At 36.4% G+C, this 27,338-nt stretch overlaps 2 protein-coding genes across 7 annotated transcripts in view; one reads left to right on the forward strand and one right to left on the reverse strand.

The window, feature by feature from the left end:
- Positions 1 to 21,426, forward strand: part of IMMP1L (inner mitochondrial membrane peptidase subunit 1) — a 36,723-nt gene extending 15,297 nt beyond the window's left edge. For 2 of the 3 annotated variants that reach the window (XM_035549995.2, XM_035549996.2), the window contains exons 2-6: positions 2,473 to 2,610; positions 3,422 to 3,510; positions 4,367 to 4,493; positions 18,073 to 18,183; positions 21,344 to 21,426. In XM_035549995.2, the coding sequence (XP_035405888.1) occupies positions 2,506 to 2,610; positions 3,422 to 3,510; positions 4,367 to 4,493; positions 18,073 to 18,183; positions 21,344 to 21,412 (501 nt within the window). In that variant the 5' untranslated portion in view covers positions 2,473 to 2,505 and the 3' untranslated portion in view covers positions 21,413 to 21,426. Of the gene's footprint in view, positions 1 to 2,472; positions 2,611 to 3,421; positions 3,511 to 4,366; positions 4,494 to 14,072; positions 14,116 to 14,757; positions 15,298 to 18,072; positions 18,184 to 21,343 lie in introns of those variants that run through there. The other variant, XM_050710701.1, reaches the window with a different exon arrangement.
- The window catches only part of DNAJC24 (DnaJ heat shock protein family (Hsp40) member C24), a 45,075-nt gene continuing 28,974 nt past the window's right edge, over positions 11,238 to 27,338 (reverse strand). For 2 of the 4 annotated variants that reach the window (XM_035549999.2, XM_050710702.1), the window contains exons 4-5: positions 23,814 to 23,882; positions 18,011 to 22,751 (exon numbers count right to left, since the gene is read on the reverse strand). In XM_035549999.2, the coding sequence (XP_035405892.1) occupies positions 22,627 to 22,751; positions 23,814 to 23,882 (194 nt within the window). In that variant the 3' untranslated portion in view covers positions 18,011 to 22,626. Of the gene's footprint in view, positions 12,486 to 12,561; positions 12,663 to 18,010; positions 22,752 to 22,777; positions 22,996 to 23,813; positions 23,883 to 27,338 lie in introns of those variants that run through there. The other 2 variants (XM_050710703.1, XM_035550000.2) reach the window with 2 other exon arrangements.

A 27,338-nucleotide genomic window follows, 5' to 3' on the forward strand; every position in this document is an offset into this window, starting at 1 on the left:
ACAGGGAGAAGTGTGTGTGTTCAGTGTAACCATGGGGGGAAGTATGTGCCTGTTGGACAGGCATATAGAATTGGTTTGCAGTTTTGTATGAAAAAATACATGTTTTGGTTACAGCCTTGTAACTGTTGGCAGGAGAGAGGTTTAGGAGTTCTCTCCTGGGGGTCTGTCATTACCGTTCCCTTGGCACGAGTGTAATGCAAGGTGCGTACCGCTCCTTGCTACCTGTGGTATCCATGGGTGGCCCAATTTTGTAGTGTCTTAATGTACTAATATGGCGTTTCTGAGTAGCACGGATCTGAACGACAGTATGGCTGTGCAGTATTTGTCTGCCTCAGCCGAGACGTAATGCGAGATGGTCTTTCTAGCAGGCGCTGTTAGGAAGCATCGATGTGCTTCTCTCACAAGCCCGTTGTGGTCATTGATCCGCGCTAGTTGTAAAATGCTCATCGATCTGCCGTCACTCGATCTGCCTTTCATCACCTGTGAAACTTTTCTGGGCTTGCAGTGTTTCTGGCCTGGAGAGCAAGGGGTTGGTCCGTACTTTTCATAGTGTGCTGGGTCGAGAAGAGCAAATTGCTTTTTTGGGAGCCTGGAGTGAAGTTGTGATGGCAGTGCCGTTAGCTTCCAGGGTGGCTGCTGCATGTTCTCCGAGGTGTCCGGCCATGTGCGAGGCACTGCACGTGCTAATGAAGCACTTCTAGACTTTTTTGTTTTCAGTTATCTTTTGTGTTACTGTGAAACTCTGCAGCTAAGATTAAGGGTGATGAATCACAGATTGGTTCAAGTACATTTATTCTGGGGATCTTTTATATAATAAAAACCAAGTAAATCCTTTTCGGAGCAAGGAAGTGAGCTTGCTAGAGAATGTTTTCCCCCATGAATGCACTTATCTTTTCCCTATAAATGAATACTAAATGCAAAAATCAAAAGCCACTTTTGATTGCATTCAGGCAAAACTCCTATTAACTTCTAGAGAGTGCTATGGATGTAAAACTATAAATGCTTTTACATTTCTGCATTTAAATAGAGAAACATCATGAAATATAGAAAGGGAGGTCTTTACTTCACTGTCAAGTAGGCCGCACAATACCTGCAGCATTTTTTGGTTCCTCTTTAAACTACTGTGTTTGTTTAGCAAGCTCTATTGACCCATCTTAGTAAATGAGTAGGAGAGAAGTCTTGTTGGGGTTTTAATTCACGGTGAAGCTGATAATGAGTTTAAGGGGGACAGATTTCTTTCAGAATGTAAAACTTGCTTCAGTTACTAAAGCACGTGTCTTACACTTCCTTAAAAAAAAAAAAAAAGGTATATCAAAAAATCTTAAATTTTGGGGTAAGGAACATTTTAGTCAGATTAGTGTTGCAGTAATTTCAGTTAGTCATCAGAATTTGATTTAAATATTTGGGCGAGGGTGTCAGAAGGTATTTACAGAGTCCTTTAATGTGCTACAGAACATATGCCACTGTACTGTGTCTAAGAATAGAAAGACCTAATGCCTTAATTTTATATGTAAATGTTCTGGTAATGAAAGTCTAATCAAAAGAAAACTCTGCAAAAACTCTAGAATTCCTATCAACAACCATGGTCTTTTCTAGCATAAACAGTCTTACATTGGCAAGCCATTCACAACTCTATTATCCTAAATTTCGTGTAGTTCTTCAAGCCTTTTTTCATTTGAATGGCTGTCAGGTCACTTGTAAAGTCTTGGTTGGCTACTCGATTATTCCAGTTTTCTGTCAATGCGATTTCAGTTGTGAAATAGCTTCAGGTCACTTCAGCTGGTCAGATGCTTCTCTGTTTTGCTGTTGAGTGTTCAGCTTTAAATACCGGTGCTTGAAAACAACAAAATCACAGTGATTTTAGCTGTACTGTCTTCATGCGATTAAAACAAACCTCACAAGTGTCATTTAATAGACATCTTAAGTCTCCAGCTGCGTGTGCTTTACAGTAGGCTGTAGTAGTCCAGGCAGGAAGGGAGAGCCTGTGTTTAAAGGTGGGATCAGAGCTTTCTAGCTTCCATTCAGCCAAGCCTGGTGGAGGAGAGGATGTTCTCACAGCTCTTGCAGGTACCTAGACACAGGGCAGGTAAGCCTGTCCGTAAATTCCAACAAAAGAAGTCCAGCTGAGTCAGCGGAGAGTATGGTCACCACTCCCTCCCATTAATCTCTGTAGCCTTGCAAAGTGTTTCTCATTTTGTTTGCAGTTTCTTCTTCTGTTTGTTTGAGCTCCTGCTCACCTAAATCTTACTAATCAGCTGGGGAGAGCGGCGATTAATTGTACACGTGGAGATGTCGGCATTAACAGATGAGTAACTTGGTGGCTTTTCATTTCTTCAGATATATCTGATTATTTTGTTTTTATTCACTGTTCTTTTAGAAATACTGTCCATTGGTTGTTAGATACAAAAGATAGTTTTATTAATGTTATGTTGTTTGTTATCAAATGAATGATGTTCTTCTGTTTTGATATAGACTAGAACCAGCTGAAGGACGTAGCACTGTACCATGTTTCGCAATGCCCTAGGAAAAACCTTTCGATTTCTTGGGTATACTGTGCAATACGGCTGCATAGCACATTGTGCCTTTGAGTACCTTGGAGGAGTTGTTGTGGTAACTTTTCATTTTCATGATCTCTAAAGGGAAATTATGTTTTCTATGAAATAAAACTATAATACTGAAACTGTTTTATGTCATAATGCCATTGTTTCAGTTTTCTTCATTTTTAAAGCTTTTTCAAAGTGTGTTCAATAATTCTGTACTTTTTGTTATTGGAGGCAGGTCTATCCTTTCCTTTCTTGAAAAAAAAGGGAAGAAAGTTATGTATTTTATGCAATTTATTGCTTCAGGCATCACTGAAGCAAATGGGAAACAATATGAGTAAGCATTTTGCAAAGAGTATGTTCTTTCAGAAAGGCTGGAGTCACAAAATGCCATAGAAAACACTATTGTTCCCAACGCTGGGCAGATTTCTGGATGTTTTATGCTACCCCCCTGCCTTTCCCAGATTCTAAACCTAGCAGCTGGATATAATGGATTTTGGCTGAGAGCTCCTCCTGCAGCTTCTGCAGTGCTTCTTTTACAGAGGCCGAAGAAGAGGGTGAGCTGGCAGAGCTCTGAGCACTGCTTCTAAAAATTTCCTGCAGAGAAGGTGCTGAAACATGTCCTTAGGAAATCATAGCACCTAGCGCAGTTCAGGACCAATTTTAAGCTAACCCAGAGCTGTAACAGAGTTACAAGAGCTTGGGAGGCTGTCCTCACTTTTTAAACATATCAAATGTTCCTCAGAGGATTTCATTTTTTTAATTGTTTGTTTTGCATTACACCTATTATAATTTATTAGCAAGTAATTTGAAAACTCTTTATTTTAGATAAAGGTAATTGGCAAATAGTAATTTTTTTCTCATTTATTTTTAATTTGCAGTGTTCTGGACCTTCAATGGAACCAACAATTCAAAATTCTGATATTGTCTTTTCGGAGAACCTTAGCCGACACTTTTATTGCATTCGAAAGTATGCTCCTTTGCTGTGACTAGATTGTACATTTAGTTTGGCAGGCCTTGTCAATAGCTATGCTCTATCCACCCTTTATTTTTCACATATTTTTCTGCTTCTGAAATGTAATTTTTCATAAATCTCTCATTGTGACTTGTCAGACCTTATTTAGGATACAGTCTAAGTCCCTTTCCCAGCTTTGTCCAAAAAAAATACAGAAATTCCACCCCCCCCCTTATTTCCCTAAAACTGTTCTGTGTGAATGTAATTTCTCTAAGCAGTTTTGTCTTATAAATCAAGCTGTGGGTTTTGCTGTGCTCAGATACGATGTTAGAAAAGTGATCAAATGGTATAAGTGCAGTTTATCAAATGTCATTATGATTATGTTATAGAGCACAGCAGTCTCCAGGCTCTTGCCTGTTTTGCTGTGGAATGTTTCATTGCATGATCTAATGTATATAATCAGAGGGCAAAAGTAATATAACAATGCCTGCAAACTCAGGCATTTGAGGTTCCACTGAAAGAAAAACATTTGGACAATGACATAAAGGAATTTGAAATCTCTTCCATATATACTAGCAACAGGATCAAGTTAAATGACTTGCATTTCATCAGAGCATTGCCAATTAAAAAGTAGTCCAAAAGTTTTGTAAGTAATTTAAATACCAGAGAGACTCTCCAAGTATGGTTGCGTTACACCTGAGTAAAACTCATTGAAGAAACCAAAATCCCAGACAAGAACTTTCATGAGAAAGAAATGTCTTTAATATATGGGAATAATTTTGGAGTACGTGCATTGATACATGTGTTCAGCCAAATATTCTGTAATTAGAGTTCTCTTTTGTTTGTGTTTGTTTCTGTTCTTCCCTCCCAGAGGAGATATTGTAATTGCGAAAAGCCCTTATGACCCCAAATCAAATATCTGTAAAAGAGTAATTGGCTTGGAAGGGGATAAAGTCTGCACAAGCAACCCTTCAGATTTCCTTAAGAGTCACAGCTATGTAAGTATTAGTTTCTTGATTTGTAAATAAATTATTACATTATAAGTAGGCCTGGTAGGCTGTAAATGATTTGCAATGTCAAAGTATCGTAAGTCATACAGTATGATGTTCATAAGTTATTCTATGTATACAGTAAAACATAGCTTGTAAACTCTGTTTATGGCAAGCTGTCTTTTTCAGTGTCTTTTGTCTCTATAGGAATTGTATGCAGGTGTATTTTTGCTCTGCCCTTTGCTTAGGCCTTCTTCCCTGGTCGTCTTCTGCAATTCCCTGCATAAAGCACTGTACAGATGACAGACTCAAGGGTTTGGTCTTAGGGCAAAACTGTATATTAAACACTAAAAAGTGAAAATTTTGTCTCTGCAATACCTTTGAGGATTTTTCTTTCAAAATTATTTTAGAATATCTATATTCCTAACTTGTCAAAAAAATCAAGTAACGAGATGAAATAAAAAGGAAAAAATTATTCCTAACGCTTAAAGATTTTCAGCAACTTTCTAGGCTATCACTAGAAAAATCATCTGAAATCATTATCACAGAAAAATTGAGGTGTTTTCTTTTCCAAAAGCATGTTTGACTATTACCTCCATTCAGTATCTTGAGGTGGAAATATTAGGTTTTGCACAGCTGTCCACGGACCGCTCCTTGCAACCAGCTATAATTTATGATGGATAAATCCTTTTAAGAGTTTAGCTACCCTAAAGACTGCCAACTTCACCAGCATTCCTTCAGGTACACTTGCTTCACTTCTGTCAAGCAGTTGAGATAGTTTAGAGTTGAGGTGGAGTCTGTACATACTGAAATCAATGGAAAAATTGTCAACATTGCAGGTAGATTTGCTGTCAGGGTGTAGTCAAGACTTGGAAGCAGAAAGCAAAGACAGGATTCATACCCTGTCTTGAGGGGCTGAATTTGTTATTTCTTCCATTCCAGTGTTGAGGCAGGACCTACCTCTAATCTGCCCTTCTGATTGAGTAACAGTACCACTGGAGCTTCTATTTACGTTTCTGTTGCTCATGGACAGAAAAAAGAAACTCATTCTCTGTTACATGTTGAAGGGGAGGACAGGGTGTATTTCCATAAATCATTTCCATTTTCCATAAATCAAACTGTGTTACTGTTTAACCATGGAAAACAAAACCAAAAACACTTCCCAGCAGAAGGACCTGAAATGAAAGCCTGTATTCTTCTGTAAAAGATGCAAACTGAATTCCTCTTGAGCATCTTGTTCCTCAATTGTCTTAGTCCTAAAAAGTCTTACGGAAGTTCAGGCAAGGTTTGTACTTAACAGGATGTCAGCCTTTCTGGAAACCCCGAGGTAATCAAACGAATATCCAGTGGAACAATTTCTACCGTAGTTTTCTTGTCTCCAATTTTAATACAAAGTGTAAAGAGAATGAGAGGAAGAGGAATGCAGGAGTCCATTTCTTGTTTTCCTGTGAATGTTTTTCATAAACGCTAATGTGTGGCAATCCAGCTAAGAAGTGATATGCAAGCTTTCTTAGTTCTTGCATCATAACTTGTAACTAGGGGGAGAGATGATCCAACTGGAAATACCTGCGTTTGTTAACGCAGGTCTGTTTTCCTCATATCCTTAATGGTTGTTGGTGAGGTAGGTCTTCCCATCTGTTCAGGAGATGCTTACTTTATGGAAGAGGGTGTTTTCAACATAGGTATCTGCACCTTATGCTCATAAGTTACAGTGTATTACTCACTCAGTGATTCTGTTCTTTTTGAGGGGGAGAAGTGATACGTATCCATCCGGAGGGAATTGCCTAATGAAACCCCCTGGTTTAGTGAATCACAATGCTATGCACATTGAATTCAAACACAAAATTCTTCAAAGCAAATAGCAGCCGCAGTTGGACAGAGAACTTGTGCTTTGTTTTGTTGATACTTCTTTGAGAAGAATTAATCTGAGCCAGGTTTTTGAAAAAAAGATTGTAGAAACTCTGAGGAAAGGTTTTGGCTGGATCCCAAATGGCCAGAAGCGCTGCCTGGGGTGTCTAGCTGTCAGAGAAATTCAGGCACACTTTAAGTGAGCAGACTAGAAATTGTCATGAGTTTTGTTGTTTGTATTAGGCTACTAATTGCTTCTTTTAATGAGAAATCTCTGAGTGATACTTGAATGTACTAAATCAAAAACGTGTAAGGTCAGAGAATTGTTTGTTATTATTACAGTGAACTGCTTAGCTTTTCCTGACTAACTTGTCTCTTGTTTTGCAGAGTGATAGTGAATAGATGCTGACATGTTTGCAAACATTACAGTAAATACGGAGTATCAGATGTCAGAAATATTATTGAATTAGGCAGTTCTTACCTCTGCTTTGTCCTTAGCTGGTGTTTGTCAACCAATAGGTATTACAAGTTAGCCAGTTATTGGCGATGCCAGATTAATGGCAATGTAACATACTCACCACAGCTAAAAGTGAAAGCACCTCTAAGCAGCAGCTGCTTGGCTTGTCACCCACAAAGGAGATTCCTTATCCTCATGTTAGCAGGACTTGTTTGGTGTGCATTGACTGGAGGTTAGTTAGTGTTGGCCTATTCTACAGATTTTAAGCTAGTGATTTTCTGTGCTTAGAAATGCTATTGTACATGCTCCTCATTCTGAAGCCTAAGAGATTGGTAAAATCAGATCCTGCTTCCACTCCTGTTTCATCCATGAGTACACTTCTCAGGGTGGCTTCTACCTATCCATAGAAGAATGGTGAGCTCTGTCTATAACCTGTTCTCTGTGAAGTTGCACAGATGAGACACTGTCTTGCTGCAAACAACTGAGTAGACACCTGTAGATTTAAAACAAGAAACTAACACAAACCTTCCAAACTGCAATAACAATGAGAAATAAAAAATCCCATGTAAGTTGAGTAAGTTGCTCTGAAAAGGAGTATTTCAGTAGAAAAGAAATGCAATATAGCAGTGGCAGTTATGTGAAAATCTTTATGATGGTATAAAAATACGTTCACTGCTATGCTTAGCCAAAGCAATATGTCATACAAGGAAAAACATTTTTGCCAGATTGAACTATGTGTAAGGATGTACCAAAAATCTGTCTCTGATGTAGTTGTTGTTGGGTTACAAACAGATGGAACTATGTATAAGTTAAGCATGTGTTTAGATTAAAATTCAAGTAAATTAGGAATATCTCTACTCTGGTCCATTTATGGTACGTGATACTTCATATGTTAGAGGTTGGTGCTTATCCACAGGATAGTAATGGGAGAAATCTTATATTTACATGAAAAGTAGAATAAGATTCCTTTTTTGATTAAGCTGTTATACTGTTACAAATTTAAGAAATTTGTTTTTATTGCCCTTTTATTGATATTTGGTATGGAGTATAAGCATTAGGCTAGCAATTTTTATGGGTTCTTCTGGGATTTTGTGCTCCATGCTGGTGTTTATAGATATCAAGTATATTTACCATAATAAACATTTAAGAATGCATAACATATTTTTACTGGATCAGAAGAAATGTGGTACAAACCCAAAAGTTACGAAGGTAGACAACTAATTTTTAGTAACATGGTGTTCAAACGTGATTTCAATTATTTAAAAATCTCTGTACTGATTTACTCATTTCATTATTAAATTTAAATAATGTGAGTTAGTAAGGAAATTATTCAATCACAGTAAAACCCTGAAATGGTCTTAAATCCTTTTTGAAAGGTTCATATTCATATTTGTTTTTTTTATTTCCTGTTTTAAAGTCTAATACAGACTCGGGTTTATAATTCAGATCAAGTATTCTATTGTTATATTTGAATTTGTTTTAATGCCATTTACTTTAGCTTTAATTTCTTTAGTACCATATGTTCTTGTGCTGTAGCTCCTATTTACAAATTGAAAAAGTGAGGGGTTAATCATCAGATTAAAACAGCTTGTATGTCATAAACCACCAATATGCTAAGCCTTTGTGTCACTTAAACAAAAGTAGTACCTAATAATGTCACTTAATACAGCTAGGGTCTGTAAATAAGGAACTGCCTTTTGCAAGTCATAGCGATAAAAAGCTGAGATACAAATCCATATCTCAGCAACACTCTGCTGGTAATCAATCACAACACACCACTAATGCTGTGAGACTAGCTGATGTGGGGGAAGTGTGTTTACCTTGTGCTAAAATGAGGTTCATTGCGGAGATGGCATCTCCTCATCCTGTGGTTAACTCTAGAGCTAACATAATTCTGAAGATAATGCATCTTACTATGTTTGCAGACCACAGAAGTGGTCTTACGCAGTGCTATTAACTCTTACACGGTCCTTGTCAAATGCTGTAAGGATATTATATGGGTACTGAGAATAACGTAATGTTAATGTAAACAACACAATATATTAATCACTACACAGCACTACAGTATTTGGGTGCACAACTTAAGACACTGAAGAGTAAATATCCTAAATAGCAATTAAAAAAATGGATTTCTCAAAACACTGGTTCTTTTTCCTTTGTCCTTAGTGTCTTAATAGCTAGTTTACGCTCATGGTTTAGTATGTCAGTAATCTAAGTTTTAATAGTTGCTGGCTTGGAGAATGGAAACATCCTGCTTCCTTCCTGTCCCATCCCTCTTCTACTTACTTCTAGCATGCTAGAGGCATAACATATTCTAGGGGCTGGAGAGAAAGTTACACTATAAATTAAGCAGCAGTTATGCTAAACATCTGCTGGGAAAGGAGAGCCAATTTGCTTAGTTGGCAGCTTTGTTCAGTTTGCAGATCCCTCCATATCCCAAGTACAGGGAGTTCATGACTAGAGCTAATCTCAAATCAGAGAAGTAATTTTAATTAAAATATTGACTTGTTAAAACTAAGTTATTGAGGGGAAAAGAAACTCAGAGAACACTATCAATCCTCTCACTGTATTTCCAGGTTTTCTTCTGCTCAAGTGGATTGGTATTTACCCCTGAAGTTCTGTTTTTGCTATCTCAAGAACATAGGAGTGGCACCTCTGATTTGACACAGCAATGTAGCTCAGGCAGGGACCAGCAGAAGCAGGCTCAGCTTAAATGCTGCTCCTGGAAGAGTCCCCGCTGAGGTGTCTTAGATCTCTTTCTCAAACATCTCTTCCTTCCCCATGGTCTGACCCGAGATGAGACAGCTGCACCTGCACCGCATCAGCTGCTCTGGAGGGCAGGCAGCTACACCAGGGCAGGGGAAGGGTAGTGCTGGGACCCGGACCCTTAGCCCTGGGTCTTCTGTTCAGCCAGTCCGTTCCTGAAGGAAAACCATAACAAAAAATATCTCCTTGGCGTTGATTCAAGGCAAGCTTGTTTCAAGATCACTGATTTCTGAATTTGCCACACTAGATGCTTTTCTTCTCTGGAATACAATCTTTGCTCTACTGCTTATGTCAGTTGGAACCCACAAGACTTTCTGATTCCATTATTCCTCTCATCCAAGTCTAGTAATAACTTCTAGGACGCTGTTCAGGATGATGAAACCAACTAATCAAGGTCTCACTGTAGATTTTGAGGACAAGTCTGCCTATATCATGTCCATGTCTGAGTGAAGGACCAATTTCAGGACCAATTTCCTTCCTCCTCTCCATACTTATTAGCTAATGCCTTCTGACTCTCTTAAATGGCAGAGATCATGCAGAGGCCTTGGATGAACTGGCAGAGATTCATATCACTCCTAATGGAGCTGGCAGAAGATAACTTTTAAGATTCCTTAACACTGCTTAGAACATTTATAGGCTTTTGTTGGTACCAGGCTTTAGATAGATGACTTTGTACATGTATGCTTTTGCCCAAAGCACGACAGTGGTGGTAATGTGTTTTGTGTTGCAAACAGTACGTTCCAGCTGGTGTTTGAACCAGTAGGTTTTTTGTTCTCAACTCTACACTCTAGGGTAGCTCTGTTATGTCATCTGGTTTCCAGAGAAGAAAAGAATCAAATCCTTCTTAATGATTATAGTGTAAAAAAATCTATGCAAACCGGTAAGTAAGTAATCTTTGCTGTGTATGTAATCATTTTTTTCCAAAATATCAAACTTCTGTGAACCAAGAAAGCTAACAGTAGTCTGGACTGATGATTCATGTAAATATTTTGATTTTTTTTCTCAGGAGTTCCTAAATGTAGTTAGATTTGGTTTTGAAAGTTTTGGCCTATGAACATGCAATAAAACCCATAAATTTCCTAACTCTAGTGGACTAAAAGCTTAGGAAATTTTTCACTATTAGAATGATTTTGTTTTCAAAAGAGAACCATTGTTTTAAAGCAAAGAGAGAGGTTGTGAAAATAGACCTGAGTATCTGCGAAGTCTGGATGTTGTTTTTGACCTTAGTATTTGCTTACAACTTTCACTAATCTTAAGTAAGATGTGGTAATATTTTTAAAAAAGGAATGATGATTTATAATTTACATTGTAATTTGCAGCAGCCAATTTTTTAAGATTAGATATTTAGCCTTTCAGGCTGATTTGGATCAGCATATTTAACAATCAGCCCTGCATCCAAATATGCAATGAGAATATTTATGGAGGTAAAGCAAACAATACTTGCACGTGTTTCAATTATTATTTAACATAATCAAAAAAGACAATATATTTTGCCTTCATTTAACTGGCACATATATTTCTGATCTGAAAATTCTGTGATCTTTCCCATAAAACAGTGAGTGCAGTAATAAAATTTTTAAGTTCCAAAATAAGTTAGCAAAGGAATATCAGTAACTATCTGTGCATTACATGTAGTTTAGAAGGAACAACAATGGTAAAAATAAAATAAATAAATAAATAAATATATATATATATATATAAAATAACCAAAAAATGCTTTGATGAATTACTGTAACAACTTCCCAAAATTTGTTTATTAAAGAACACTCAACTGGTATGCTTGCAAGATGGAGAAAAATGTCTTTCAAATTCAAATCTAAGTTTATGTACCTTTGCTTCCTATATAAAGTTTACCTGTAGCATATGTTAACATTGCTACCATTGAAGATTATGTGATTTTAATATTGGTTAATAATTTATTTCAAAACTTAAAGATGGACAAGTCTTCATATCTTTATATTTTTTCTATTAAACCCAATTGTTTTAGGTTTTAAACAATTGTTACCTTAGGGAATTAATTAATATATTTTGTCACAGTACATTTAATTTCTGTAGAAAAACATATTAGTGTTTCATTGTTGTCATAATAATCTGGACCAAGTTCATAATATTCTCTTTTTAATATATGTGTTTAAACCAACTGAGCTAAGTACAGTATGTCTAATTCATAAGCAGCTTAAACCATTCAGTAAGTAAAAGGAAAATGCTAACGGTACACTCATTCTGTTATATTCTTTTAAAAAGTCTTAAATTCTAGGCAATTCAGCTTTTTAGTGATACTTAGGTGATCCTAAATCAGTGTCATCTATACTTTCTAATGTGGTTGCTACCATTTCATAGCTTTTTCGAGCACAGAAAAGAGAAATGTAAAAGCGTACACTGATTTTAAAAATATTGTGCTGATTAATATCGCTGGGTTTTATATACCTGGCAGCTTTAATATAAAGACCATTTTTTATAAGTATAGAGAAATGGTGCATTTGGATCATTAAAAAAGAGTATCTGCTAAGCTTTAGTCACTCTTGGTTCTGAATTAATAAATAAAGGATTAAGGAATAGTTATGTGAGACTTTATCGAGTGAGAAAACACAACTCTTGCATTTCTGTGGTATATGTTTTATCCTAAATAGATGCAATTTACTTAAATAAGGCAATTTAATCAGTATTTCGTAAATTTGTCATTTGATATTGTAGATTCTTTCATCATATTTCACTTTAATCAAGAAAGGTAACACCTGTGGTTTATTCACAAAAGCTTCTTTTGTTAAATGAACACCCGCAGGCCATGAAGCAATTACATTTGTTGCTTGTACCAAAGTGGGAGGCACTTAAATAGACCTTAGTAGGGATAGATGAGAACTTACAGACTTTATTCTTTTGTCCAGCACTGAGATTAGTTCTTATCATAGCTCAAGAAGGAAGCCTCTGAACTGAAAAGAAAAGATGGGAATGATTTAGTTCTTCTTAACTCTAAAACTTTGATACTGCTGGAGGTGATGTGAATACCTGTGACCTTGCAAGAGTTCAAACTTCATCTACTCCCAGCTGATTGTACACACTGACGTTCTTTGACAAACCCAGACCGCTCAGAATTCCAAAAGGAGAGACTGCAAGAGATTCATGTTTAGAATTTACTTCTTTATTACAAATCTGGTTATCCATCTTTAGTACCCCCCAAAATACCCCTCCCAAACCAAAAAGAAAAACCACAAAAAACATAGTTTCATTTAGATTTTTGTTTGTCTGTTTGTTTGTTTCGAGGCAGATGATTTCATCTCTGCTAATCTTATTTTTAGTATATTGGTTTTCTGCTATCACAGTAAACACAGTGCAGCCATCTCATCTCCTGACTCTGAAGTCGGTGAGATTACTCAAAGAACAACATTTGGTGTCATGAAAAATCACAGAAAGAGTATAATTCATTGACTATTTAACTATACCACTAAGTAAATGACAACAGCCTTGCAAATTTAGCAACGATGTAGAAGTGAATGATACTTGTTTATCTGACCTGAAACAGAGTAAGCTACGAATAAAAGGTGTTCTGAATGATTATTTTGCTCTTCTGGTCTATCTGCTCCTGTACTAGAGCCCTTACAGCCTCGGAAGGGAGAAGAGGCATGTGTTTCATCAGCGTCTGCATTCTCATGCATATAAGCTGCACCTCAGATAACCGGTTCTCCCTTAGAACTGTTGTTCCTGGAAAATAAATCCTCAGATAATCTGCACAAAACCAGGGGCACAAGGGTTACTGAGAGTCTGTAGAAGATCAGAGGCAGCATGTTTTTGGATGAACCTGCACTGTTGTGGAATTTTTGTTTTTATATGAGAGATACTATTTAGTTATGTGAAAATTCAGTTGTTAGGGTTGTGAGAGTTCTACTTCTCAGAGCTAGCCTACATGTTAAGAAGAACTAAAATACTGCCCAGATAAGCCAAATGCTTTTGGCAATGTTGTCTTTTCAAAAACCATTACTTTATTCACAACCTTGTGGTGCGTAGTAATGATAACTGATTTCAGTTGTGCTTCTTAGATACAGTCATTCCCTCTAAGAGAGTGGTCCATCACAGATACCAAAATGCAACATCACTGAATTGTCAAGCAAGTGGCTTTCCCATTTAAAAAAAAAAAAAAAAAGAAACCTCAGTAGCAGCCTATCGGTGTACAAAACCAAAAATATGTTTTCCATAATTTTTTTTTACACATATATCTTATTTTCAGTTACTCTGCTTAGATAGCTTTGATATGTTTCGTACGCAGATCCTGATTCTACAAAGGCTGATACTCAGAATTAACTTTATACAATGTGAATAGTCCCAATGAAATCAGTGATGTGGTCTAGAAATAGCTTGGTGCATAAACCCTTGAAGGATTCTGGGTTTAGCCTTTACTTCAAAGGGGTGTAAACAGCTTTTTTTTTTGTTTTTTTTTAATTAATAATTATGGCCTGTCACTAGTATTTGGTTTAACGTTTTCATGTAATTTGTGTGATTTTTACTGCTTGTCTTAATTCTAGGTTGTAGTGAAGTGCCTAGATGATGGACAAGCACTATACAAAGGTATTATACTGTATTATTTCTAGATGAATCATACATTGTGACAATACTCTTTATGACAGATGTAGAGGTATAGGGTCCTTTCCATGGAGAACATAGTTACCAGAAGTGATGAATTTCAGGATATAGGAGCATACATTATTGCAAATATTCTAGCTGGAATGCAAACTATGAACATTTTGTTTAGACAACAAATTCTTAGTAATTATTAGTAGTATTAGAAGTAGTAAGTGATACACCACAGGTGGCAAAAGCATATTTTTTTTTTTTAATGCTTTAGGAGTATGGAAGACAGATGAGAAGGTCTGTAAGTGTTTAGATACTGTTGCATTATGAATGGAATATTCATATTATTTCTTTCACATGGTAACAGATGAGCTTCATGTCCTGCTTATGAATCAGGGAAAGTGAAAAAGCACAGGAACTGGTCAAGTAGAACAGAGGCTGGTACTGTCCTGTGCGTAAAGCAGTAGCATTTTGCAAGAAGTGATGTGTTTTCAGAAGTGTGAAGTGTTTGCTTCTTTGTTTCATTAAAAAAAAAAATCTTCCTTTTGTAGTAATTCGTTTCTCCTTTTTACGTATTTGCTGATATAGACAGTTCTTCAAAATGACAGTAGCTTGATGTGTGACTTGTAATTCTGGAAGGTGCTGGGCAGGAGACATTGCACTGGAAAGGTCAGAATGCTGCTTTACATCGCAGTATGCATCTGAAAAGCAACCCTTGCGTAAGATGTGGACACAGTGAATGTTTTTGGTGGCCATGGTGAAGATGAATATCCGGTTGACCTAACAATTGCTGCTGGACATTCTAAACAGGCTGTATATCACAGAATTTTTGAGGAAAATAGGAACACCAGTAAATTCCCAAAAAGAGACCTACCAAAATGTTAGCCCCCAACACACTGAAAGGCATGGAAATGCACGTGCTATGCAGGTAATTTGAATCTGGATAGATTTTTTTTTTTTTTAAATTGACTTCTTGTTAGTAATTTTGTTTGTAATGCTGCTTGGGTAGAATCCTTTGCCTTTTCCCTTAGATTGCTTTTAAATTACAATGGCTGATGATGCCAGCTGTGCATTTGTGGACTTAGTTTTGTTCATGCATTGCTACTACATGTCCTTTAGCAGGTTTATTCTTGTAGGGGGGGAAGATGTATTAGGTATTCCTTTACAGTCCAACAATTAAAATACTTTAAAAAATGTTATGCCTCCCTTTGATGTTACAGTTCAATCTCATTGCTTTTTAGTGGGATCATAATAGTTATATTTAAAATAACATTACATTTTATTTTTAAAAAGATCTATCCATGTATTAATTTTTCATGATTATGGTGAATCTACTTCCTACCTCAAGGCTGGCTAGGTAGCAGCAACATGGTTTCTATGTACTGGTATATTGTCTTTGAGGTGCATGTTAATGACAGCCCTAAATGAAGTTTTTTGATAGAGACTTCATAACTTCTATTAGCTCTGACATGAGGAAAATGGTACTACAGAGAACTTTGAGATGCTTGGCAGGTTGCAGCTTTTAATTAGCCATTAAAAATTAGTCAGGCTTGATTTGCATCTCCCTCATAAAAAGAGAATTCTTGTTACACTCATTTGAGAGGTACGAAATTACTTTGGACATCCTTATCTGAGATAAGAGGAAGAAAGGAGGAGACCCAAGAGTCTTTCTTGTTGTCCCAGGGAAGCCATCCACCAGCCTGCAACTTGGGATTATAGTAGGTGTAAACAGAACTTTTTGTCCTGCTAACATAGTTGGGGTCCTTTAAGGCTGCCCAATAATGGGCAAATCAACCAAACCCTTCCAGCTCCAACACTGATGCTAGGAGGAGGGCAAAAGTCATCTAACGGAAACCAACTGGTCTTCTAAGAGAAAACTCTCCCATGCACATGCCAGCAATTATAGAATGGCTTGGGTTGGAAGGGACCTTGAAGATCACCCAGTCCCAAACCCCTGCCATAGGCAGGGATGCCACCCACTAGATCAGGTTGACCAAGGCCCCATCCAACCTGGCCTTGAACACCTCCAGGAATGAGGCATCCCCAGCTTCTCTGGGCAACCTGTTCCAGTGTCTCCCTACCCTTAACAGTGAAGAATTACTTCCTAATGTCTAGTCTAAATTTATTCTCTGTTCATTTAAGGCCATTCCCCCTTGTCCTATCATTATCTACCCGAGTAAAGAATCCTTGATCCTGTTTATAAGACCCCTTCAAGTACTGAAATCTGATATGCCTATGCAGTAACAAAGGTATTAAGCAGGTTTCAAAAGGGTTTAGACATATTCCTTGCCAACAGCTCCACATACAGATTCTAAAAGGAGCAGGCAGGAATGTAGCCTCTGACATGCCTAGTACACCTATCCTGGACAGCTGCGAGATGATGGGCAGGCTCCCATATGCTTCCCATGATAAGCAGTTCTTTCTGCTAGAGACAAACTATTGGTTCTTCATCTGTATGTTATTACATTTGCCACAGCTCAACAAAAGGACAGTTGGGTAGGTTGCCACTCTTGGTTCCTGGTCTGGTAACAGCCAGGCTACATGACCAAGTAACATGCAAGCAGCAAAGCCTAAAAAGGCTGACCTAAAGACAAGGTTGGCATTAGGTGTTACCTAGCCAAATACCCGTAAGTACTGACAATTGCACTTCAACTGCATTTCCTTCAAACACTTATCTGGGTGACTTGGTCTTAATGGTTTACATCCAGACTTCACTACAGTGGTGTTTTATTCTGTTTAGTCTGTTATCCTAGAATTCTGTGTATGTAAACTACTGCATTTATGAGTCCGTAGGTCTTGTTTCTAAAATATTAATGTTTGCACTGCTCAGACTGAGTTTTGTTTGAAATCTGGGATTTTTTTTATTTTTGTTTCTCTATTTTTTGTTCTGAATTTGTGGCATAGTAACCTTTCAACTATATATTTGGTTTTGAAAAAAAAGTATATTGCCTTAGAGTCCATGTTAAGCGTTACCTAGATTGAGAGTATGTTACTGCTTTAATTTTTCAGCCTGCTTTAGAATTTTCAAAACAAAAACAGACTAGAAAGACAATTACTAAACATTTTACTTGGTAACCTGTAAGAGGTTATCTATATCTAGTTTTTTTTAGTCAAAATAGTGTCATATATTCCAAGCAAAAATCTTAATTTAAGATACACAGTAGCAACTTTTTCCACTTAAAGCTCTGCACTCTTATTTAACTAACTAATACAGCCATGTTGCTATTCCTCATTTTGTCACTGATTTAGTCAGTGAATGCTATGAATCTACGGTATGTTTTATAGTTAATGCATAATATATATAGGTAATGAAAGGTCTTTGTCATATAGTGTAAGGTCACCGTCATTAATTTTCAAATTATAAAAAGGGATTTGCTGTTTTGTGATCATCATTATTGCAATATAATGTGTTGTGGATTCTGCCTGCACATAGAATGAACTGTGATCTTAATTAGAACTTTGACAAGCCTACTCTGATAAAATGATGAGATTATTCGTAATTGATGTCACAATCAATTACCAGTTAGTTCATCATGAATCTACTAACAGGTCTAGCCTTGGTGCTGGCCCCAGGATGTTGATGAGTGTGTGGCTGCCCTGTTCATGCTGTTACTGCAACAGGAGGGCAGATTTTCAGTCAACATCCTAATGACCTCTTTTGAAGTCTATTAAATTAATGACCCTGTCACATTGGTCTAACCTCTTACATCTTCATTTTGGATTTTTTGTTGCAAACCATTGTTTTTTTGAGCACATGATAAAACAGATACTTTGGAGCACTCCCTCTCATCCCTCCAAATCTGGCAGTGTCTTATGAGATTCAATAAAAAATTAGTTCATTATACAGTCATGAAATATAGTATACAGAAATTAGACAATATAAGGCAAACAATACTTAATACCATTTTATTCTGTTTTCCTTTTACATTTCAATTCAATCCTGCTTTATCATAGGTGCCTAAAGGACACGTTTGGTTAGAAGGTGATAATCTCAGGAATTCTACTGATTCCAGGTGCTATGGACCTGTTCCTTATGGACTGATAAGAGGACGCATTTGTTTTAAGGTATTTACAGTATCAAAAATATTTGCATTAATACTTTTGTAATGCCTGTATATTAGGCATTAACATTTGCTGCCTTAACTGTCTACATTTGCTGCCTTAACTGTCTAGCCAAAGCAAATGTGAAAGAGAGCTCAAACACATCAGACACTTCCGTAAAATGATATTTCAACAATATTTTGGTCAATGTTTAGTAACAAATTTTGCCTCAAAAATTGTTTTTTTTCTTGAGAACCATTCTTTTAGCAGTCAATGCCTCTGAAAACTGAATTATTTTGCAAGCGAACTGAACCTTATACAAACATAGACACACACACAAACTGCTGCATAAAAAATACACTGCATCCTTACTTTGATTCTTGCTTTTGCAAAATGGTAGAAAAGGGCAGCTTCATATTTCACTGTTGTTGTAATTTGAGAAATCCAGTTCCATAGTGGAAAAAACAAAGATGGAAGAAAATGTTATTGTTCTAGGACTTGCAAACACAATTTAGACGTGTGCACTGGCCTTGCTGCTTTTTAATGTGTGAAAAATCCTTAACGGTAAAGTCAAATCTGTGCTACTGCAATTGTCCCTCCACTTCTTTATTAAAACAAAAAAGCTTTGATTAATGCTGTATTATATAAACCTCCATGGCTCCTCCTCCTGTTTCAATAATTCTACAGCTTTATTTCATACTAAATTACCTTTTCATATTATCTGCATTATTAATTTACTCATTTACTAAAAATGAAGAAGCTAAGACAACTTCGTCTCCATAAAAAGTTTAATCTAAAAACAAGGGAGAATGTACTATAGAGTTATGCACCAGCTTTTCAAAAGCTGAAGTGGAGACACTCAGAACAAGGCAAAATGGTTTTGAAAACTGTTCTCCATATATTGCAACACAACCATAAGTTTAATTTAGCACAGCTGTATTACACGCACAAAGGAGATCAAATATACAAACTTTGTTAAATTAGAAAGATCTGTTAATAGTTTTTAGGAACACAACTTAGGACTTTTCAAATCAACCAACCAAACAACAACAAAACGCAATCTTGCATCTCTTGACCATGATCACTAATTGCTTACTAAACCTGAAATAATATGTCCCCCTTACCACCACTAAGTTTTGCCTGACCTCTGTTCTTTATGGATAGCATTTGCTTTGAATTCTACCCTAGTGTTCACTGAGGGTTTCTTGTTCCATCTCTGTATTGTTTGCCGTACCATGTACACCAGAGCAAAAAATGCTGCTTCTAAATAGAGCTGTTTCTGTGATTCAAGTTTTAGCTTGGATTATTAACTGGTAGAATACAGATGACGCTAATATACTGACAGCCCTTTTAATTGGAATCTGGTATTAATCATAAAAATAAACAAACAAAAACTAAAACACCACCTCTAATTGATGGGTTAGGACTGGAAAAATGGTGTTTACTACTTTAAGGAAACTGTTAGCAAATAACGTATATATTAATAATCTAAGAATGTGGACAGCCATAATTTTTCACAGTATACCTCCACAGTAATAGATTTGCATTCAGCTTGTAGCTGAATTGTAGCTGTAGATTTGCATTCAGCTCTACCAAGCAAGATGTTTTAAAGACTTTAATGAGGTGACTGACAGGACTGACATCTAAGCTGAGGAAGCTATAAGCTTCTAAAAATGAATGGAATTTACACTACATACACTACAGATGTTACATATTGAAGAAGTACTTTAGAACTCTAGAATATTGTCTGTTTAAAAAGATGGTATGCAATCAGTTGATACTTCATCAAAATAATTTTCTAAACCATATTTTATAGCAGTTATTCTATGATGATGTATAGGCTAGTGATTATTAACATTTTAATGAGATTTATGTTATTTAAAAAATTACCTTTTTTTTGAGATCTCATTTTTAATGAGATATGGTACCTACAAGAGCAAAAAAATGACTTTATTCTTCAAAAGACTGTTTACAGTTTGAGTTGTTTATGCTAATTCACATCACATTACAGTATCTAGCTATTGTATGTTGCTGTCAATCATTACAATGAAAGGCTGCAGAATACAACTTTTCTATGTGGGGGTAGTTAACTAGTAGACCACTGGCTAACAAAACCATTTTTTAAATGTAGTCTGTTAGAGGTTTGGCTTCTCTTTCATGAAAAATCTCCTACTGTCTTGAAAATCAAACCTTATATGGTTTTCTCTTACACTGGAGTTAGGAGAAGCAGATACAACAGTGCCTTTGAATCCTAAATTACGTTTTTAGTAACTGATGCAGAGACCTATTATTAACAAGAGAGTTGTTGCCAATCTAACTTGGAAGTAAGGGATTTCAACACGAGAGAATGTGTGTTACATTTGTTTAGGCAATCTGTTCTTGGCAAAACATAGATAAACTTCAGAAAGAATTAACATTTACCTGTGAAGTTTAGACCTAAAATTCTCAATGTTGTTGCACCAGTTTTTAACCCAAACTGAAGTAATGATATTTGAATACACTTCCCCCTTTTTCTCCCTGCAAGCACATCAGCTGCCACTTAGATAGCCAAGCTCATACCATAAAAAGACCTCTGAAATATAAGAATCTGCAAATTCAGTAGAACCCCACTGAGGGGAGGACTTCCCTCTTTGATAGAGCTCATGCTTCATCCTGTCCTAAGTAGGATATTCTATGCATTCCCTGGACATATGCTTCGTGTCAAAAATAGACCTACCAAGCAAGTATCTTCAAAAGAGCTAGTTAGCCCCATTTATTCCCCATCCATCAGATCAGATCAGATTTATGTAGGCCAAACCAAAGAGGGCAAAAGGAAACAGCCGCTAATTGGACTAGCCAGTTTGAACCAACAAGTCAGAGTCAACTTCTGTCATAACTTGAAGACTTGAAGCTTACCTATATATCTATAGATATTTTTTCCCCCCCATGGTTTAGTGTTTGCACTGAACTTTTTGTTGTATAAATTAGTGTTGTCTACAGCTGCTATAGAATTAGGATTCCTCCTCATATATATTAATCCTAGTAAAAAAAAACATATACGTAAGAAAAGTTTCAATCCTTGTGCTATAGCCTCCCAATCAAAAAGATGAAAAATGGTGCAGTTTATGAAAAGCTTACAACACTAACAAATGAAAATACTGAACTCTGGGCTGGGATTAAAATTTCCTGTTACTTCATTTTACAGATATGGCCTCTGAATGACTTTGGATTTCTACGTGCAAGCCCCAATGGCCATAGATTTCTTGATGATTAAAAGAATGAAGTGTCTATTGCCAGCTTCCATATTATTTTATACTGAAATAAATTGAACTATTTTTGTTTAGAATAGACACAAGTATTACTTGACAAAGATGTCTCTTTCTGAGATTACATCTACCTTGAAAGCAGGAATGATACACTGCTGTCATCATCAAAAATGATATGCCTCTTACTCTGTTTCCTCTGGCTGTTCACAGTAAGTGCTTGGATTTATTTGAAGTATTGCGTTTTCTTACAAAACGAAGTTTACGCTGACTGACAACAAGGGATGAAGAAGGCAATGCCCTATTATCACACATCTAGAAACACACACAAGTTACATCTACATTCATAAGTATTGTGGCATACTAGGATTGAAACAAAAGAGTAACAACTGGCTTCAGGATCTGCTGTCCATTTACTCAAATGTGTTTGTAGGGTTTTCCTCAACTAGTTTGAGCCAGTATATTTCCAGCAGGGGTTAAAGCACAAATTCCTGGTTAGTTTTCATCTAAGGAATGAAGACTGCATTCATTCAGATGATGGATGGAGTCAATTCTAAAGTGTACTACTGGTCCAAATTGAAAAGTTAATGTAGATGCACTGTATAGTACAGTGAATGGGCAGTGTACCTGCTACTTGGTACAGTGCCTGCTAGATCTGCAACTCTGTCACCTCTTTCTAAGGCTTAGTCCTTTAAAGATTTTAAAGGTGACTAAAATATTTAGCACGGAAATAGAAAATGTTCCTTTTTCCCATTAATGTGCTTTATTCCTCATTATGTTCAAAACATTCTCATATGTATGCCTCCTGATTAAATTTTGTCACCTGAGCCTTCAAAAGGATTTAACTTAAGAGGTAGGGCCCAACCTGCAGCTGATAGAGACTGAAAGAAGCTACTTTGCTGTTTGCTGAGAAAGAAAGATCATTTAGATCATGAGATATAGTCCAGTTGTACAAAACAGCGTTCTGTTCTGGTTCTTTTTTACTAAATTGCTCTTTAGTTGAAAAAGAAGCAAAAAAAAAAACAAAAAACACAAAAAAACACCAAGCAACATGTCCTCAGAGCTATGTTAGTAAATAAGTAAATAGGCATATTTCCTCTCTCAATGCCTGCCTGAACTTGTTCTTGCAGCATCCCCCTTTTCTTTAACATACATCTCTTAGCAGACACTGTCCTGTTTGTCCACCGTTTTTAAAGTTTGTAATTCAATGTGCACGATGGAACCATCATTGAAGGATTTCAATAACAAGTGAACATGTGTCACAACAAACCAAAGATACATCTTTGGTTTCACTCTCGGAGACTGCATAATTCCCACCACATCGGCATGAAAGAGTGTAACATTGTTCATCTGCCAAAAAAAAAAAAAAAAGAAAAAACCTTTAGTGCTCAAGATGAATCAAGAATTTATTTTGGATTATTCTTCACAGAGCTGCTCTTGAAAAGAAAACAGTTTGTGTGTGACTTCTCACTGCTGTATTGTGAATGTCAATATCTACGCTACCTTTCGTTGTTCAAGCAATAGGTATATTCTTAAAGTTTTTTTCTGTGACTGTGAGACAATCTTAATGCCAAACAGCCAGGGTCCGTGTACTCTTTAAAAGAGAAAATAATAAAAAGGAGCACATCAGTGAAACAGACACATATTAAAAGGGCTACATCAGTGAATACTTGAGAATGAGACCTTGATTCTGACAAAGTACCAAAATCTTTAGAGAACAATTAAGAACAAATTGAGGAGTGTTAGCCATACAGGTATCAAACATGATTCCAGAGCAAACTGCTAACTCAGAAAAGAAACATAAAACAGAAGAAACAAAAGTGGTTAGGATTTCTCCCAACTTAACAACAACAAAAAAAGATTAAGAAAAAAAATCAACCATTAGTCCAAAAAGCAAGTAAATGATAAAGGCTAGAGTAACATGAAGGAGAAAAATAACACACTGTCAGGCAGAAAAATGAGGTAGAAAAAAAATTAACTCTACAATCACAGAAAGAGCAAGAAGATGCATGAGGTGTTCTGGGAGAATCCAGAAAGGTAAATTCTTTCTACAAAGAGAGATGTAGGTGAAAAGTGGTCCTGCAAATTCTCCATGCCTGAAGAGGAGAGAAGAAGGAGGAAAAAAAATAAAAAGAGGGAATGCAAAATAAGTATCACAAAGTCAAGTCCCAATTCCAACTCAACAGTGCTATTTTCAGTAGACTTTCAGAATATAGTATTGACTGGAACTAACAGAAATAGAAATATAGCAGGTGACCACGGAGAACAGAGCAACTAAATCTGAGGAAAATATAAATAAGGGGAGAGGAAAGGTTAAAAGTAAAACAAGACAACATAATGGTACGAGACACAGAAAAAACAGAAAGCATTTCAAATGACAATGAAAGGCACTGAGAACAAGGCAGCACTCACCTTCATTCCAGGACATATCCTCAAGATAAACCTGTGCATGTAGTGGCCATTCTTTTGTCAGATTATCTTCTATAAAGAAAATGGTGACAAATGTTCAACTCAGGTAATATATAAGTTATTTCTTCCTGCGAAGTTAGCACTTTTTTATACCTAGCAGTAAATCTGGTCCCTACAAGAGTCATATCTAGCCCATATAATGAGTGAAAAAAGCAGCTCTCTAAAATTTCCATCTCTGCTGGAATATGTCACACTGTAGCAAGGAGAAGTAAATGGTGAGGATGTGTTACTGACATTAGAGCACTACTGAAAACAGTTCTTTCACACATATCCCAAATGATTACATGAAATTAGGGCCAAACGTTTGTTTTGATATGAATACCTTTAAAAAGCCTAGCTGTACCTACACTTCCACAAGCTGTAATTATGGGTGTGTTTACCTGTACTTTCCACAGAATCACGGAACGGTTGAGGTCGGAAAGGACTTGGCTGTATCACCTAGCTCCTGAGCTGCACAAGAAAGGCCAGCTCGCACAAGCAGGGCCAGCTACAGTAGGTTGCCCAGGACCACATCCAGTCAGGTTTTCACTATCTCCCTATGCAGTCCATTCTCCTTTTGAAAGAAGAGGCCAAATAAGAACCTCTAAATAAGCACAGAATAGATGTTAAGGTTTCCTATTAGAAGAACACTAAGGTTCCTGGAAAATGATATTCCTAACAAAAGATAAACAAAAAACACTTTTAGGGGAAGATTAGTCCTAGTGTTCTTTTTATAACGAAGAGACTCTCTCGATACAGAAAGAATGTCAGTTCTCATCTGCACACCTAACATCTATTGCCATTTGATCCCCTAGATTCTTCCAACATTGAACACAGCATGAAAATAAAGTGTGTAATGCAATTCAAATTGTCAAATGCTAATTGTGCGATATAAATACAAATTGACTTTTGTAATTTATCAGCATATTCACATTTAATGTCCACAGTTCACAGCAGGTTAACAATGTCAGATTTTGCTCAAAGTTATAGGTGGTAATATTAAAAACAAACAAACCTTATAACTTACTTCAGCAAACTTCCCAAATGCTGCCTGATACCTGAAGTTCCAAATCCGCAAATGCTGTAGTTTCTTAAAGAACTGGGAATGCCTGAAAGCTGAACTTCAGCACATACACAGAAATGTCTTTGATTTGGCAAGACTCAGTGGCTTAGTGCTTATTTCAGGTTTAAATGCAGTTGTTATGGAGAAAGTAGCTCCTTCTCTATGATAAGTGAGTTTTTAAGCAAGTTTTCTTGTTTAATAACATTGTTTACTACAAAACACAATGTTATCAACTGCTTTCTATGAAAAGTAAGATGGCAGTGAAAGAACTTGTTCTTGTAGAACTACTTGTTGAGCACTTGCTGGAAAAGTCAGAGGTCCAGGTTATATCTGTTTTTAGTTCCCAAGAGATTGCTCTACCCAACCACTAGATTGTAAGGTATTCTAAAGGGTTTCCAGCTTCTACTATGTAACTGGTCTTTACTCTGGATTGAAGAGGAGAAAGAAGGGGACTTCACGGCTACCTCTTCTAGCCATGATTTGAGAGGTTTTATGTGCATCTCCTTGGATACAGCATTATCCAGGTAAGAATGGTGTCCTCTTTCTATGCAAATTGTCACTATGAAAAGAAATCGACCAGAACAAAAAGGGCACAAAACAGAGATCACATATCTACAGTTTGGTGGTTAGGGTTCAGCTCCTGCTCCCAGACTTTGTATGAATTTTATTCAGTTGTCATTCAATGTAAAAAAAAAATAAAATATATATATATGTGTGAAAATAAAGCCTGGGAGACAACACATTTTGTATACTGCTATACTGACTGATATGATACTAACCAAGAAGCAGGAGTTTAATCTATTTAAGAACACAGTGCAGACAGAATTCAAATTATATCATTAGGACATTAACATTTGTAAACCTTACAGAAATACCACAAACAATTTGTTTCAATTGAAACAATTTTTTTTTTTAATATCAAAAAGTCCCAGTCTTTATTCAGCAACTGAATTGCTATTTTATTTGCAACTGAAACGTATGATATAGATCCGCAAGAATGAATTTCATCTAAATTAGTTTTAAAGAAGATTAAAACAAGTGTGCCTCTTTTACAGCAGGCCTTGTGTGAAGATTCCTCCTCCTCTTTTTTTTAGGAAGAAAAAAACCCACAAAACAGTGATCAAACTGAAGTCTACCTAGCTACCTTCCTTCCTTCAGGTTTCTCCACTGCAGTGGAAATAAACAGTACTGAAATTATGATGACAGTATGCAAAAGGCAAAGCACTTCCTACTTCACTTTTGTGTTTTGTTTTGTTGTTTGGTTTTCTTGAGTGCTTAGAAGAAAAATTCACAAAGGAAAATGGTCTCTTAGGTGGTAGGAAGAATCCATGTTCTTAAGCTTCATTTATAGGTAGCAAAAAGTTGAATTAAAAAGAAATCAGTCTGTTCTACTTGGCATTCGTGAAGTGGGATCTAACTTAAAAGAAACTTTATAGGATTGGAGATCTAGGTCATGTCTTCCTATGACCAGATGGACCATATGCCACCACGAACTGATGAGATACAAATTCATAAGGTTACCATGCTTTCTGAGTAAAGTTACTCATGAAGTAATGAAGAAGAAAGCTAAGGAAAAATCTGTCCTCTTTCATATTCCAAATATAGCACAGTACAAAGCCCAGTGAACAGAATTTCAACCAAGCTTGCCATTTCATTACTGCAATGGTAATTAAAAATTATCAACAGAAAAAATTCATTGCTTATAACATTCCCTAACTGAACTGAGATGGTTATTCCAACTCTGAGTAGACTCACTGGTTATCTCAAATTTTCAATTAGTACTCTCAACTTGAATAAGTCTCCAAACTTCACATGTAATCCAGTAATCTCTCAGTCATTCCACTTTGTATGCTGCAATTATTTGCTTGTTTGCATCAAGCTGGACAAACTTACTTTCTGAGTTGAACATAGCTGTTTTATTTTCTCATTCTCAGATTCAATACACTATTGAATCTAAAATACCTTAAGACAGCACAAATAGATTTGGCTTATTATTTTAACAGAGGCACATCTTAATATGAATTTGGGGGATGTACAAGCAGAACTACAAATCTAATGGTTTCACAGAGTATGTTAGTTACTCTAATATTTCTTGCACTCTTCCTTATTTTATCTACATCGTTACTCTGTATCTTAGAACAACGTCTCTCTTGGTGGTGGTTCTCTGAAGTAAACCACCGTCTGATTTTCATTCCCTTGCAGGAGGAGAACGTTACTTAAGACTGGTATTGTTACCAGTACTGAGTTACGCTTAGCAGGTTTACTTACATGCAATGCATGCTCAGTCTGTAGAATAGACTTTCTGAAACACATTTCTGAACAGATACAGAAAATTGTGAAGACCTGAATATCTATCGTAACTTGAAAAACAAGTTTTAATTCACAAGAAGTACAGCCTGCCTGATTTTGCCATCTATTGGGTTTGT

This window comes from Cygnus atratus, chromosome 5 (assembly GCF_013377495.2).
Source record: "Cygnus atratus isolate AKBS03 ecotype Queensland, Australia chromosome 5, CAtr_DNAZoo_HiC_assembly, whole genome shotgun sequence".
Classification (NCBI taxonomy): domain Eukaryota; kingdom Metazoa; phylum Chordata; class Aves; order Anseriformes; family Anatidae; genus Cygnus; species Cygnus atratus.